The sequence below is a fragment of the Triturus cristatus genome, chromosome 3_2, assembly GCF_964204655.1.
Source record: "Triturus cristatus chromosome 3_2, aTriCri1.1, whole genome shotgun sequence".
Lineage (NCBI taxonomy): Eukaryota > Metazoa > Chordata > Amphibia > Caudata > Salamandridae > Triturus > Triturus cristatus.
The window spans coordinates 956,077,222-956,092,907 of record NC_140584.1 but is presented as its reverse complement, the minus strand read 5'-3'; the positions used below and the strand labels follow the sequence as shown (position 1 = coordinate 956,092,907).

General features: G+C 46.5%; 1 protein-coding gene across 1 annotated transcript in view; it reads right to left on the bottom strand.

Moving 5' to 3' along the window:
* TADA2A (transcriptional adaptor 2A) overlaps positions 1–15,686 on the bottom strand; it is a 215,335-nt gene that overhangs the window by 71,684 nt on the left and 127,965 nt on the right. Inside the window, exon 10 of the mRNA XM_085649482.1 lies at positions 13,064–13,174. Coding sequence (XP_085505608.1) covers positions 13,064–13,174 — 111 coding nt within the window. The remainder of the gene's footprint in view (positions 1–13,063; positions 13,175–15,686) is intronic.

Sequence of the window (15,686 nt, the reverse complement as noted above, 5' to 3'; positions counted from 1 at the left end):
TGGATTGATTATTTTTGCAAATTCTGTGTGACTAACAATTGCAACTTATGTCATTTATATATTCCGTGTGCTGAGGATCAGTAATTACGTTGTTTGTTGCTTAAGCCACATTTTCTAGAGAGGCTGGTGGTTCTCTCAACCTTGCAGCACCGTGTCAATTGTGGAAACAATTATATTAATTATTAAGTGGAATTACCCTTTTAGGCGCCCATTTCCTACCAATTATACCGCCATTCCTCTATATACTGTACGAATCTAACACACACCTATTGGAGGAATTGGAAATTAGTTTTCTCTTCTGTACTACTTCCTGTCCTCTTTTCCTATGCTCCTCTGGGAGATATTGGAGTAAGTCTTCCACTTTGTGCCAGTGGGCCCTGCCGTACCAAGGCTAAAGGCCTTGTGGATTGGCTACATGCCAATGGTTGGCTGATTGTGCAGCCACTCTTTTACCGGAGGCATCTATTGGCTTGGACTCCTTGTCTGGAGGTGGTGCATCACCTGAAGTTTGTGAATTTGCTCTTTTCCGAGCATAAGACATGACTAAAGAATCTAAAGGAAGCTGGCCCTTAATAAAAAATTGGGTCAGACGGTTAATATTTTTTTATCCACCCTGGGTGTTATAATACATGTCCTTACTGTATCTTTACAAATGTATTCAGCATGCCTTATCATACCCTTTAACATAGGTAATGACTATATTGTCTTATGTGTGGTCCCTAATGATTCAAACAAACGGTCTTCCAAAGATTTGTTGTGTAAAATGACTCCATGGTATGTGGCTGCCCTAGCAATTAACTCCTGATATGAGGTGTTCTCATTAGGAGGGGAAGGTTTAGCAGGGTATAGGTCTGTGTCTGTAGGAGAATCTATATTATATTCATCTCATGGATCTGGTGGTGGTTGTCCATAAGTGTCATCCTCATCCCCTACATCAGGATGTGTACAAGGTGAGCCTTGTCGTGTGATGTCTAGAGTGTCTGAATGAGGTGTAATAGGTACTGGTGAAAATGGTGAAGGGGTAAAAAGGTCTAGTAGCCACATCCTTCCTTTTGAGAGGGAGTGTGCATCCTGTGTCTATTTTCCTCTTGGAGGATGGTATCACTGGATTTATTCAAAAAAATTCTTTTGTTTTGGATCCAGCTTCTCTTGCATGGGTTTCGGAATAGGTTCTTGAGGCTTTTGAGAAGCATCTTTCTGTTTTGGCGCAGAAAGTTTTGGTGCCAAGCTGGATTTCTCCTTTTTGTCTTTCATAACCGATATTTTAGGTGCTGAAGGTGTGGTGTCTGGACTCGAGCCCAAGCCAGAATGCTAGACCTGCACATTCAGTGCCGAGCTGGAGGGCAGGGCGTTAGAAGCAAAGTCTCGTGCCTACCATGGCCGGATGGCAGTGGTAGCCTGGAAGCCTTATGTTTAGTAGAAGCAGGTGGTGTGGGCAAAGGGGTTTGGGAACTCACAGCACCTTGACCGGCATGGAACATTTTGGGATTCCATTTCTATCTCCAGCTCAGAGTCTTGGAGGGAGAAGGCGACTACTTCTTCCGCTGTGGATGTTTCAATTTCTTCCTGCTCAATATTTCTTTGACGATATCGGGAGTGTCATCGATATTTTGTCACTACATTTCTTTCCGTTGAGCCGGACGGTCTCTGAGGGTCTTTTTCGAGCGAAATGAGCAAAAAGCTTCACAGTATTCTTCCTTGTGCTTCGGAGACAGGCACAGGTTACAGACTTTGTGAAGGTCGGGGACAGATATTTGGCGTAGCACAGTGGGGAGAATCAGAACAGAGTCCGTTCCATCAGCAGGTTACTCTATGATGTTTGTTTGCGTAGAAGTGAAATAAAACAGGCTAGGCCAGTAGACCGCGGTTGGAGTTCTCTTCATCCATGTAGGAGATTTTCTTGATTCGACACGCGGAGGATGGGAAACGTGTTCAAGACAATACCGACATAGGTACAGTGTGTTGCGAATCCAAAGGGATCCCAATGAACGGTCTTGAACCAGAGCACAGCAAATCACGTCCGAAACCGATGGCGGAAAGAAAACATATCTAACAATGGAGTTGATGCCCATGCGCATTATCACTGAAAGGAGGAGTCACCTTACCTCATGACTGAAAAAGACTGCTTCAAAGAAAAACAACTTGAAAACATCCGGACCCAACACTAGATGGTAGGAGTATGCAAAGCATGTTTATCTACAGCACATATGCTGGTTACTGTGGTGGGGCCTCTAGTAAGAACAGCCACATTTTAAAAAAAAAAAACACTCTGCTCGTCTGAGAAGGCCTCATCCGCAGAGGTCCCTGAAGAGGATCAAAAGTATTTGACCTGCCTCTTTTTTCTAGTATGGGGCAGCTACTAGAAAATGTGTTGGAGGCTTCAGTCCTACATTTGCACAAATGCATTTTGATCCTCTGCCAAGGCAAGCTACTCAAACATGCAAGTGCTGTATCAAGTTGGAGTAAGAAGGGGTTGGATGGTGTGTTCATGGGAGTGTTAGTAAAAGAACCATATGTGTGTCTGATGGAAAAACCCAGAGTGCTGGTTTATTTTCCTTTCAAGTGGTGAATTGCTGTGTGGTACGTACAGACGCGGGGGCGTCTCGTAGCCAGCACCCCCGGCGTTTAGGAAGCACGCCAGTAAGTCGTCTGACGAAGACATGAATAGATATATATATATTTTGCAATAGCCAGTAGGTAGCTATAGTTAGGATCAAAATTTCCATGGGAAAAGCATTTTCTGTTTTGCCAATAACCTTGGCGCTGCTTGACGAATATACACAAACATTTTACAAAACTTCCCCTTGTTGGTTCAGTTGCTGTGTTGAAAGTTTCGGGGTGATCTGTGAAGCGGGGTCGAGAAAAAAGGGGGGGGGGTCTAAAAACATGTTTTCCCATATTATGTCTATGGGGATTTTTCATTTTCTGAACACTACTACAGCCTGAACCGCTGAACGGAACTACACCAAATTTGGCATAAAGCTGAATGTTGGAAAGTGTGCTTTTTGTGATTTGTGTTAATCCGTTCAGTAGTTTTTGAGATATTTAAGTTTTAAAAAATAGATATCAGGGAGCCCACAAGCCTACTGAAATTTGATAGGCTGCCAACACTTCAACCAGGAAGCCATCTTGGCACTCTGCTTGAAGCAGAGTCCAACAAAAAAACTTAAAAATAGAAATAAAAAAAAAGGGGGGCAAGGTAGAAAAGTAAACATCGGGGGCGGCCCGGCCTCCTGCCTGGAGCCATACATTGCCCTGCGGACCGCCGCCCCATAGGGCCAGCTCCTGCAATGTCCCAGGGTGCCCACCTCCAGAACATTGAAGCTTGCTGTGGCTTGGCGAGAGCTTCAGAAAATGCTCACAAATGCTCTTGCTTGCTTAAAGTGGAGGATTTGTCGGTTTCCCTGCCTGCTGTCAAGCGAGCAGGGTAACAGACAAATTACTTTGTGACTCAGGGAGCAGCATGTTTAGCAGCTTCCTGAGTCTCAAAGCAATGCCGGCTCCTGCAAGAGGCTGGGAGCCAGCAGGGACAGTGGAGGTCTTCAGTCCTCCCCTGCGGTCCCCAACAGAGAGACCAGGAACCGGGGTATGGGGTCCCAGGGCTGAAATCAGCCAGGGGAGGGGGGCTACTGATCATCGCCTTTTTTTAAATATTTAAATAAAGGCTGGGTCATGGGGGATAGGGTTCCCGGGCCGAAATCTACCTGGGGAGGTGGGCCGCGGCCCCAACCCCCATTTGTTTAAAAATAAAAAATGGAAAAGGCCGGGCCCTGAGGATGGGGTCCCCAGGGCACAAATCAGCAATAGTGAAGGAAATAACAAATATTTAAAAAAAAAAACCAGAAAGTTGCTAGAGGCCTTTCCCCCTTTTTCCACCACTCTGCAAAAACGCGCCTCCTGGCACACTTCTGGTTGGGGGAACGAAGTCCCCGAGGCTGCTGAGGCTTCCTGAGGGTCAACAAGCCCCCTGTCACCTCCAGTAAGTCCCACACAGTGTGATTGCTGAGGGTCTTGGGAGGCCATGCCCCCTTTCTCCACTACCCAGAAAACGCGCTTCCTAGTACACAGCTGTTTTGGGGATGAAGTGTCCTTGGCTCAAGAGGGTCCTTGGGGGCCAACAAGCGCTCCTGTTAACTCCAGTAAGTCCCACACAGAGGAATTGCTGAAAGGTCATTGAAGGCCACGTCCCCTTTCTTCACTACTCTACAAACGCGCCTCCTGGCGCACTGCTGGTTGGGGGATGAAGTCCTCTTGGATGCGGAGGGTTCCTGGGGGCCCAAAAGCCCTCCTGTTACCTCCAGTATGTCCGACACAGCAGGATTTCTGGGAACTGGTCGGAGGCCTGCCCCCTTTCTCCAACACTCTGCAAATGTGACTACTAGTTAAAAAAACATAGAAATTCACTTACAAACACACACAGACACACCATACACTATGACAATGGATGTCTCAGAATTTTCACTGAAGTTGTGGAAATAAATATCTGCACTTTATAATTTCCCAGTTTATATGGAAATTGTTGATAGCACCACATAAGAACTCTAATGTCAGCATGTGCAGAGAAATCCACAAATAAATAACGTATTGGAAGGAGAATCGGAATTTGCCTAGTTATGATGGTAAGTTCCAATTCTATTAAGGACAAGGAGGCGAGGATTATGGTTTGTTCTCTTGTCGCTTTATTCCCATCAAAACACAGCAGCCAGAGAGATTTCACAGTAATCATAATACAATAACCATACACAAAAAACGACAACTCCCTACAACCAGGGAGGTATACTGTAATACAGTCCATCATCTGTTTCCATAACCATATTCAAAGTCCTCTGTCAGCTTCCTCCCTTCCTCTTTCTTCGCGCAAGTCACGCCATCTCATCATTGGTCCTGTTTGGATCTGTCATTCCCTGAACGAATCAAGTAAGGAGCTCAGAAATTGGTAACAGTTGACTGTATGCAATGCAACAGCAACATGTCAAAGAACAGTCAGACCAAGAAGCAAAAGCCTTTATAAATGATTAATAAAGAAAAAGTGATTACTTACAACCATACGGGCGGATTCGCACCAACGGTGCCCCGGGCGGGATAATCCTCGCCTCCGTGTCCTTACCGTCATGATAACTAGGCAAATTCAGATTCTATGTAAGGACCGGAGGCTTCGGATTATGCTAGTTCAAAGCTACTTACCACTAATCGTGCCACATTAAGTACCAGTTTAAAATAAAACCTCTTGAAGGTAGAGTCCGAAGACCAGTCCGCCGCACGCATTAAATCCTCCAAACACGCACCCAGCGCAAATGCTTGAGGCCATAGCACCTCTGGTAGAATGGGCACCAAACTGCTTAGTGTCAATACCAGCCTCTTGCATAACCCATCGCACCCACCTAGCTATGGTGGGAGAAGAGACCGCTTTGTGTGGCTTCTTGAGAGCTATCAAGAGTTGTCACTCGCCCGGAGGGTGGATTTCCTGCGTTAAGTCCTCGTATGCCTTCAGGCAGTCTACCACACATAACTTCGGTGAGTCCCGAAAAGCCAGGTACGAAATCGTTCGTGTATGAGACTTACTCCTGCGACCTATCGTAAACACAACCCCGTCCGGGGAAAAAACCTGTGCCGAGATGTCCAAGGCGCGAACATCTGAAACTCTCCTGCAGGAGACCAAGCATAAAAGCATAGCGAGCTTGGAAGATAGTTCTTTCAAAGATAGATATCTATTAGGTTGCCAAGAAAGAAACAAATTCAAGACCCTGTTGATGTCCCAAAGGACGGAATAACGGGGCTCCGGAGGGAACGATAATCTTACGCCCCGTAGAAGTCTGCAAACTATAGGATGTTCCCCAATTGGTGCTCCGTCCAAAGGAACGTGACCAGCCGAAACTGCGGACCTGATAGCATTAATGGAACGATATGCTAGACCTTCCGCCGCCAGATCGGCGAAGAAATTTAAGAGGGGAACGATTCCTGCGACCACGGGATCCAGACCCCGTCGAAGACACCAACGAACCAATCTTGACCATGCGGATCGGTAACGTTTCGTGGTGCTGTCCGCCCAAGCCTTTGACAGGAGGGCCTCAGCCTGTTCCGAAAGTCCCGGCAACGACCACCATCGCCTGAAAGCCGCCATGCCATGAGCTGGAGTGTCCCCTGTGCGACTAGATGATGAGGCTCCCAGTCCGGGTTTTGAAGAAGTTGAGGATACAGGGGGAGTAAGATTGGAGAATCCCAGGAAAGTTCCAGAAGAACCGGAAACCACACTTGAGATCTCCAAAGGGGAGCTACCAGAGTCACCTCCGCACACTGCCGACGGATCTGGGCCGTCGTTCTCGTTATCATTGAAAACGGGGGAAATGCATATCCATGCTCCACCCTCCAGTCCTGAAGGAAGGCATCCGTGGCAAGCGCCATCGGGTCCGGCCTCCAACTGAAGAATCTTGGAACCTGATTGTCCAAACGGGAGGCAAAGAGATCCACTGAACACGGTCCCCAAAGAGTGTGTTCAACCATCGGAAGACCGGAGGGTCCAGCTTCCATAGGCTGGAATCGTAAAGATGTCTGGAGTGCCAGTCCGCTAAACGATTGTGTTGACCCAGGAGATACTCAGCCGTCACCGATATGTGGTGATCCAAGCAGAACCCCCAAAAGTCCTTCGCCAGGTTCACCAACACCCGAGAACGGGGTCCTCCCAACCAATTGACATAGCGGACTGCAGAGATGTAGTCCATTTTCAAATGGACGCAAGACTGCACTCTGTCCTTGGTCCAACAGCGTACCGCGAAAGAACCCGCTAGCAGTTCTAAGCAATTGATATGAAAATCCTGCTCGTCTGCTGGCCAAACACCTAGGGTGGAAAAATCTCTGCATCGGGCGCCCCAACCCAGTCTGCTGGCATCGGACTCTATCAAATCCGGAACGGAGCCGAAGATCGCGCGGCAGTTCCAAGCCTCCACATGGGTGAGCCACCAAGCAATTTCCTCCTTGGCCTCTGCGGAAAGCGGGACCACATGATCGTACGACCGACCCCTCCTGAGGTGATAGGCCTGGAGACGCTGCAGGGCCCGATAGTGTAAGGGACCTTGAAAAATCGCCTGGATCGAGGACGACAGAAGGCCTACATTTCTGGCCAAGTGACGTAGGGAGATAGTCGGTTTGGACGCAGTCCGGCGGAGCTCGTGACGAATCTTTGCCATCTTCCGAGATGGAAGACTTAAGAGTCGCTTGAACGGAATCCACTACAAACCCTAGAAAGGTGACTGACTGCGAAGGCTGAAGAATTGACTTCGCTATGTCGATAACAAACACTAGATCCTGTAAAAGAGACACGGTCTGTTGGAGTTGAAGCAACAGGACTTGAGGAGACTGGGCCATTAGAAGAAGATCGTCTATGTAGACGATCATGCGAATACCCCGCGCTCGGAGTAACTCCACCGCAGGATGAAGCACCTTGGTGAAACACCACGGTGCCGAGGAAAGTCTGAATGGAAGGGCCGTGAACTCGTACACCAGACCCCCCCCCAACAAAACTGCAGGAACCGTCGGTGGGGCGGATGAATGGGAATCACCAGGTAGGCGTCTTTTAGATCCAGACGCGCTATCCAATCGGATGGTCGCAGCAAATCACGCAGCAGATGGATTCCCTCCATCTTGAAATGGCAATACACCAATCAAACGTTGAATTCCTTGAGATTGATTGCGGGTCGTCGACCCCCGTCGGCTTTGTCTACCAGGAATATATTGCTGAGAAAACCGTGAGAGTGCAGAGTTGAGCGACAAATGGCTCCCTTGCGCAGCGACTCGGAGACCTCTTCGTCGATCAACTGTGCGTCCTGCGGGCTGAATTGAAGCGGGCGAGGCCGCGTCTCCTGACGAGGGTTGTCTAGAAATTCTACATGAAAGCCCCGAACAGTTTGAAGGACCCATGCATTGGAAGTTAACGTCGCCCAAGCATCTTGGAAGCACGCTAGTCGCCCCCCTATAAGAATCTGATCTGAAGGAAGGACACTTACCGTTTGAATTTCCGCCTCCAGAATTGGATTTGAAACCTCCACGGCCTCTGAAACGCTGTCCTCGCGTTGGATAAAAGTTGGTGTAGTTCGCGGTCGAATTATATTTGCCACGGCCAGAGCCTTGTCCCCTTGAAGGGTTTGGCTGGAAACCTCGGCCGGACGAGCGGCCCCTGCCTCGACCGGCTCCGCGGAAAACCCGATGGGTAATCACTCTTTTAATACTGGATTGGGCCTTGTCCAACGAGGTAAAAGTAGATACAAATTTCCCCAGTTCTTTAACGAAGGGTTCACCGAAAAGGCCCCCTTCGGCCACAGCCCCAGCTTCCGAAGAAGCCAGATCCCCAAGCTTGGGATCCAATTTGATCAACAACGAGCGGCGACGCTCGGTTGAAAGAGCGCAATTCGCGTTCCCCATAAAAATGATGGCGCGTTGTGCCCAATAAGATAAGACTTCAGGAGAAATTGGCGAACCTGTCACTTTAGCCTCCTCCGCCATGTCTAAGATTTTAGCCATTGGACCGACGGCATCAAGGAGTTTGTCCTGACAGGACCGCCAGGATCAATCAATGCCCTTCCGGGGTCTTTGACATATTTCGCCAAAAAGGTGGCCATTTTGGAGTCTAACTCTGGCGTAAACGCGATCTTATCCGGCAAAGAGGGTCTCGGACACACCGCTCGCAAGCAACTCCGCGCCTCCTTCTCCAGAGGTTTGCCGGGAAACGAACAACCTTATCCCCCGGGACCCAAGCTGAGGACCGGGGATGCATGATATCGTCGGGATTCAGCATGTCTGCATCCTCCTCCAGCGCCGCCGAAGAGGCAGTCAGAGTTGGACGCCAAGGACAGGATGACCCTGCTTCCTCATTGGTATCCCCCTGGGTGTCATTGTCCGTTGCCAGGGATGGGGGGTCGGGGAGATCCTGGAGCAGAGCCTCCGATGGAGTGACAGGAACAGACGGGGCCGCCTTCGCTAAAAACGCCGTCTTAAGGCACACAAAGGCATCTACATCCACACCATTTGGACGCTGCTTTTTGGGGGGTGGGGGAGCACCCTCATGACCTTCCCCGGGGGTAGGCTCAGTGCCCCCATGCGCCGCCACCAACCCATTACATTCCTGCACTATTCTGTCCGAGAGGCGTTGTTCCATAGGCCCCACTACCTCATTAACCACCCGGTAAATGGAATCATCAACTGCGTCAAAGAAATCATCACTATATGGTAGGTACTCCTGCACCTCTTCCTCATAATAATCAGACTGACCAGCCATTGCGATAAAGGTAAGTACTCACAGGGAGCTCAACTACAACTGAAGAGGTCTGGTAAGAAACACCATCTCAAACTCGCAGTTCAAAAAGTTTTAGAGCAGGCCGGAGGCTGCAAGAATTAGGGAAGCCCAAAGGGTTACAAATAGGGCTGCACCACAACCCACAACGCGCACAAACCCTCAGGAACAACCTGACCGGGTATCTGCCCCCCTAGCGCGTTGAAAAATAGAATATGTGCCCAGTAACGTATATATAATGCCCGCGCAATGCGTGGGATTCGGCAAGGTGCTTACAGCACTATTGTGAAGGACGTCAAACGCGGGTACAATTCCGCACTACGGACCCCTGCCGGGGCGTTTAAACCAAGTCAGGAATACAGTCCGCGATGCGGACGTCGTGGTGAGGCAGAGCAGGGGTAAGGCTCGGTGACCGTTACTCTCGCGGCGCGCTCCTCATCTGAAGAGCCGCTACGCGAGAGCAACGAGACGGACGAGTCCCCCTAGCAGCTGCAAAGGACGCTGCATCAGCAGGGAAGCCGGCCGCGTAAGGATCGAGAAGCATTCCTGTGGCCGGCAAGGGGCTCTGAAATGAAAAAACGGCAATACATAAACACACAGTGTTAACAAGCAAAACAAAGCGCATTAACCATCATTACACCGCTAGAAAAGATTACCATAATGAGTGAAAGTCATAAGAGAATACAAAGAGCACTTAACTGGCTGTGAAGCAGCGAAGAAAGAGGAAGTGCGGAAGCTGACAGAGGACTTTGAATATGGTTATGGAAACAGATGATGGACTGTATTACAGTATACCTCCCTGGTTGTAGGGAGTTGTAGTTTTTTGTGTATGGTTATTGTATTATGATTACTGTGAAATCTCTCTGGCTGCTGTGTTTTGATGGAAATAAAGCGAAGAGAGAACAAAGCATAATCCAAAGCCTCCGGTCCTGACATAGAATCTTTAGTGTTTCACACGTTTTTGCAACAGGCCTTTGGTTTAAGCCACAGCCTATTTGAATATTATTTGTGCTCAATCTCCACCTTGTTCCAATGAATTACTGTTTGCACTTAAAACTTCACTGGTAACTAAAGCGTGCACCATATAACTTTTACTATACTGAATCAGACTTGCTTCCACTACTGCACTGTTTCGATTTCATACATGTACTTTATCTGGGTTTACCTGCCTTGCTTTTATGCAACGGTCTACTGGTTTTTAGAGTAGTTTGAGTAGCAGTAGGTTTGATGATGCCCTCAGTGATGTCATCAAGGATGTCATATGAGATGACATCAATGAAGTCACCATTACCTATCTTGTATCCCTGTCATGCACTGCTTACGACCTTACATATTACATCTCTAATGATATGTTAAATGACATCATTGATGACATCGTTCAGGCACTGCGACAGTGTACTACAGGGGTACGGACTTGAAGTACTTCGACACGCTACACCTGTGTCAAATTTTCTATCACTTTCAGGTGATCATGTACATATAACCTTTGATCACATGCTATCCGCAAAGCCCATCTGTAAAGTCACCCACATTTGGTGGAGGTTACCCTCTTTTTACTGATATTCACCCATCTAAGAAACAAAATGCCTCAGAAGACTTTAATGTGTTCACCCCCTATTTAAACCTTGAACAGCCTCCAAAAAGAGTTTGTATTCTACTCACCTTAACTGGATCACCCTATTAAAGACTTCACATGTTTCACAATTTTAAGTCAAGAGACTAACAGGTAGGCATGTACCACGAATAAGATGACTTCTGCCAGGTCCAAAGAAAACCATCCAGAATTGGCTACGGTACACTACTCACATTCCCGAGAGGAGTACTATGGCTTACAACCTTCGAGCCATGCTTGCAACCCCAGTGTGAGTTAAACACCTTTAAGTGTGGCTCAACAATCCCACATGCCTCAAAATGTTTGAATTCTGGAAATAAAAATCCACACCTCATAAACATCCTAGTTACATAGAATTTGTGCACAGCAGTGTATTACAACTATTCAACAGGGGCACATGCCACTGGTGGATAATCTTTTGCAACCAGAAGCTTTGCCCATTGTCATGTTGCAGGGATTCTGCACATACCCAGAACTATGAGCAGTATTATGAGACTTCGGTGTATATGGACTGTTCCTTCCTACCCCATTAGTACCCACAAGCCCAGGACTGAATAGCTATAGTGTCTCACTCGTCCTCCTACACACTCACAGAGAGGCAAATGATGAGACATCCCAGAACACAAGACTCCTGTATCTCTCAGAAATCGCAGTAACAAGACACACCTTTTCGCTCACACTCTCGTACCTGTCCACAATAAGATCTGACTGAGACACGAATATGGTTTGAAAAATTTATTTTAACCTACGTGCTCTAACATGCAGCATACGTGCCATAAGAAGCAGAAAAATGCAGAACATGAATATAGTTAGCATTAGCATTGTAGATAGGCCATACATCATAAAGGGAGATGTCATCTTATATAGACTATGGAGAAAGGACTATAGTGCCTAACCACCCTCCTCTTGGCCAGGAGTATTATTATATAACAGAAGATCTCTGGGCTTTGTCAGCAGACCCCATACCTTAGACCATAGATGGTATTTCTACATCGTAGGTGTGTGTTGCTCTTCTCCCTGGAAAGGTGCCTCTCCAAGTGAGTCTCACCGAAACAGGTATCCCCGTAATATCAAAGTATGAGCTTCTAGCATCAGCTGCGCTAGTGTGTTTTGTCTAGGTGCTAGGGCCTGACCAGAACAGAACAACAAGAGGCATGGTTTATCGACATTGCTCACAATGTTCAGACTAAACTCTAGTAACAAGAAGAGAACAAACACAGCAAACAGTTCACATGTAAAAGGTATAAACAGAGTCTTGCAAAAATAAAGCTTTGTAGTAACGTGCGCAAAAGCGGCATCATGGTGCAGGGCTCATGCTAACTTAGTACTGTTGAAAATGTACCTATCGGCCACATGACAGTCACAGATTTGTTTCCAACAGCCTTTGGCTTAACGTCACAAAACACATTAGGTACTCTTAGCTCACCTTGTTTAACATGGAGTACTACTTGCACCCCAGAGTGTACTGGTTTCTAAATGGCGCACCCTATAACAACATACACAACTGCACTTGCCTTCAGGAATTATGCTATCTCCACTCTATGTAACCACACGTGTACATACAGTAACTATGCCCTACGGGACTATAGGCCCTTTACGAACAACTTCTTTAAAGAAATTATGTAAGGGATTATGGAGTAATGCGACTAAAAGGAACAAGGACGGTGTTTGAGGAATCATCAGTTAGGTCATCAATGATGTAATTTAACATCTCATGAGTGATGTAATTTGTGAGCTCATAAACAGTACACAATAGGTGGGAATATTATAGTTAGTTCACTAAACTATAACTGGATAAGTTCAGGAGTTTTTCATTTTTAACATTAGTTCTTATCTCATTTCAACACCTGATTATAGCGTCACTTTAATCTTTTTCAAAGAACATACTATTTATTTGAGTATAATATATATAAGAAGGATATGCAATGCTGCTGTACGCATTGTACCTTCTCTGAACATGATTATAACAAGCATGGCTGGCACCTATGCCTTTTGTCCTGCGTGTGAGTAAAGCTTGGAATCTATAGCTCACATGGAATCTCTTTTTTGCGTCATACTGAAGCTTGAAAAAACCTTTTCAGTAAATGACAGCTTTACCATACATCATTTTAATTTTTACAGAAGGATTTTGATCTTAGAGTGGTCGTAAGTATAAATGAAATGCATACCTGCGTGGCTTTCAATGAATTTGTCATGCTCAATTGGTCCCAGAATCCTTGCAAAGCGCCTCATTGTTTCGTACAAGTCCTGGATCTCTTTGGGGTACCTCCTTTCCAGAACTACAACCAAATGGTGAACAATAGAACATTACTGCCTTGTATTTGAAAACCGAAACCATTAAAAGTCTAATATAGTTTAAGGCATCTCACACCATTCGACGACATGCTATAGTACGCCACACCTACGATGATCATTACATTGATGAACATGAGCTGAACATTTGTGACACATGACAAAAAAAATTAAAAATGTTGCTTGCATTTTTTTTTACTTTCAAAGTTATTTTCTTTGCACAGAGTGCTGTTTTAACACAATCACTGAATGGGTTTTTGATGAGACCTTTGATTCTCTAATGCAGTTAATTAAATAGTAATTATTTTCTCCAAGAATTGAAATGCACTTCACCCCAAAAATCAACGATAATTAGTTTCATAAAGACAGGTTGACACTAACAACTCATTCCAATAGGAGAATGAAGAGCACTGACGAATGCTTAAATCTATGGAAAACAGTGAAAGCTGCTCAACAAAGTTCTGTTCTCCTGCACTTAGGTTGGAAGGTGGGTGAAATATACTTCAAATCGGTTTGATGCAAAGGCTCAAAAGGGAGCACCTTTAGTTACCAAACGAGACGGTGGAAATACCTTACACTAAACCCTCACGGGAAACTTTTGGCACTAAGATAGCGTGTATGATCTTTTAGAAGGGCTGACTCTGTCAGGGCCGGACTGGGAACCAAAACTGGCCCTGGCAAAGTGCTCGGCCGGCCCCCCACGGGCTTGGGGGTGCAGCCGAGCTCTTTGCCAGGGCTGGTTTTTGGCCGATTTTGTTACAGGGCCGATTTTGCAGCTATGCTGCAAAAACGGTCCCCAGGGGCCCAAACCCGGCCCCACCCGTGCGGCGCACCAGGGGATTGCCCGGTGCCCCCTACGGCCAGTCCAGCCCTGGACTCGGTTAACCATAAAAGCAAATAGGCAGATAAAGAAAAATGTTAAAGTCCTCTGCTTGCAACTCAATGGATAAACTCCTCTCTCGATACGCCTTATATAGAATCTCTTCTAATATAAGACTCAACACATTCTCATAGAATGAAATACTTACTGATACACCGACAAATTAAAAGTTTTATTAAATCACATCTTATTTCTACATCCATTCATGCTCTTCCGAAATCATTTTGCTTCGTGCACTTAAGTTGGTTTTTTGTATGCCTGGTACATGTACTGCTATCAACATTAAGTTTCGACTGAATGCCAGATTCCATAATGAAGAGTGTGCTCAGTGAACCCCCCTGGTCACTGAATATCAGTCATTGCCATTGTATTGTCTGTTTGAATCTTTAAAGTGTTTTACTGCATCGGTGGCAGAAGACCCACAAACTCTCGATACACTGCTCAGCATATATATGCAATCACCTTTCCGGCAGCGATTTTTCATTTTGTTCCTAGATCTCTGTAAGAGGAGCCCCCATGCCACTTTTAACTGAGAGCCATCTCTCATAGTGAAATCTCGCAAAGCTGGCTTTCAAAGAAACCTTCCTTTTTTCTCAGTAACTACTAAGCTAAAGAATACCGACAGCTTTATAGGTAAGCAGAACCTTTACATTCTAATCTTGCGATGTCTATCACTTCCAAGCTTGCAAACATTGCTGCTGTAACCTCATGTGGATGTTGGGGCTCAGAACAAACCAATTAATGTAGGATACCATCAACTCCAAACTTTTCAGTATTTGTGTCCACACCCTCTAACTACAGGTACGCAGACAGTGTGGGAAACTATCCTCACCCTGCGTTATACCATGCTACAACCAGGGGCATCCAAAATCAATCCTACAGACCTCAGTACTCAGACTCAGTCAAACATCAATCAATCAATCAATCAGGATTTATAAAGCACGGCTTATCACCAGATAGGGTATCCAGGCGCTTGCAGGCCTCCAAGGCTTATTCGAACACCAGGTCTTGAGGGCCATTCAGAATTCCGGAAGTGAAATGATGGTCCGCAGGTGTGTGGGGAGGCGGTTCCTGGTCTTTGCTGCGATGTGGGAGAATGAGCATCCTCCACTTCTGCTTCAGTAGATGTGAGGAGTATGGGCAAGTAAAAAGGGAGGTGAATCATAGTCTTCTCGATGGTTGGTGGAAGTTTGGGCGGTGGTTAAAGTAGGCGGGTCCTTGGTTGTGTAGAGCCTTGTGTGCATGGGTCAGCAGCTTGAATTAGCATCTCTTCTGTACGGGGAGCCAGTGGAGTTTCCTGAGGTGGGGTGTGTTGTGGGTTCATCTGGAAAGGCTGAGAAGGAGTCTTGCTGCAGAGTTCTGTATGGTCTGAATTATTTGTAGAAGGTGTGTGGCGATTCCTACGTAGAGGGCATTGCCGTAGTCTAGTTGGCTTGTGATGAGGGCTTGTGTTACGGTGCGTCTCGTGTGTAGGGGTAGCCACTTGAAGATTTCACATAGTATGCGCAGAGTGAGGAAGCATGCGGAGGAAATGACGTTGATCTGTGATTTCATGGTGAGCTTGTTCTCAATGATGATGATTCCAAGGTTTCTGGTGTGGTGGGAGGGAGTGGATGCAG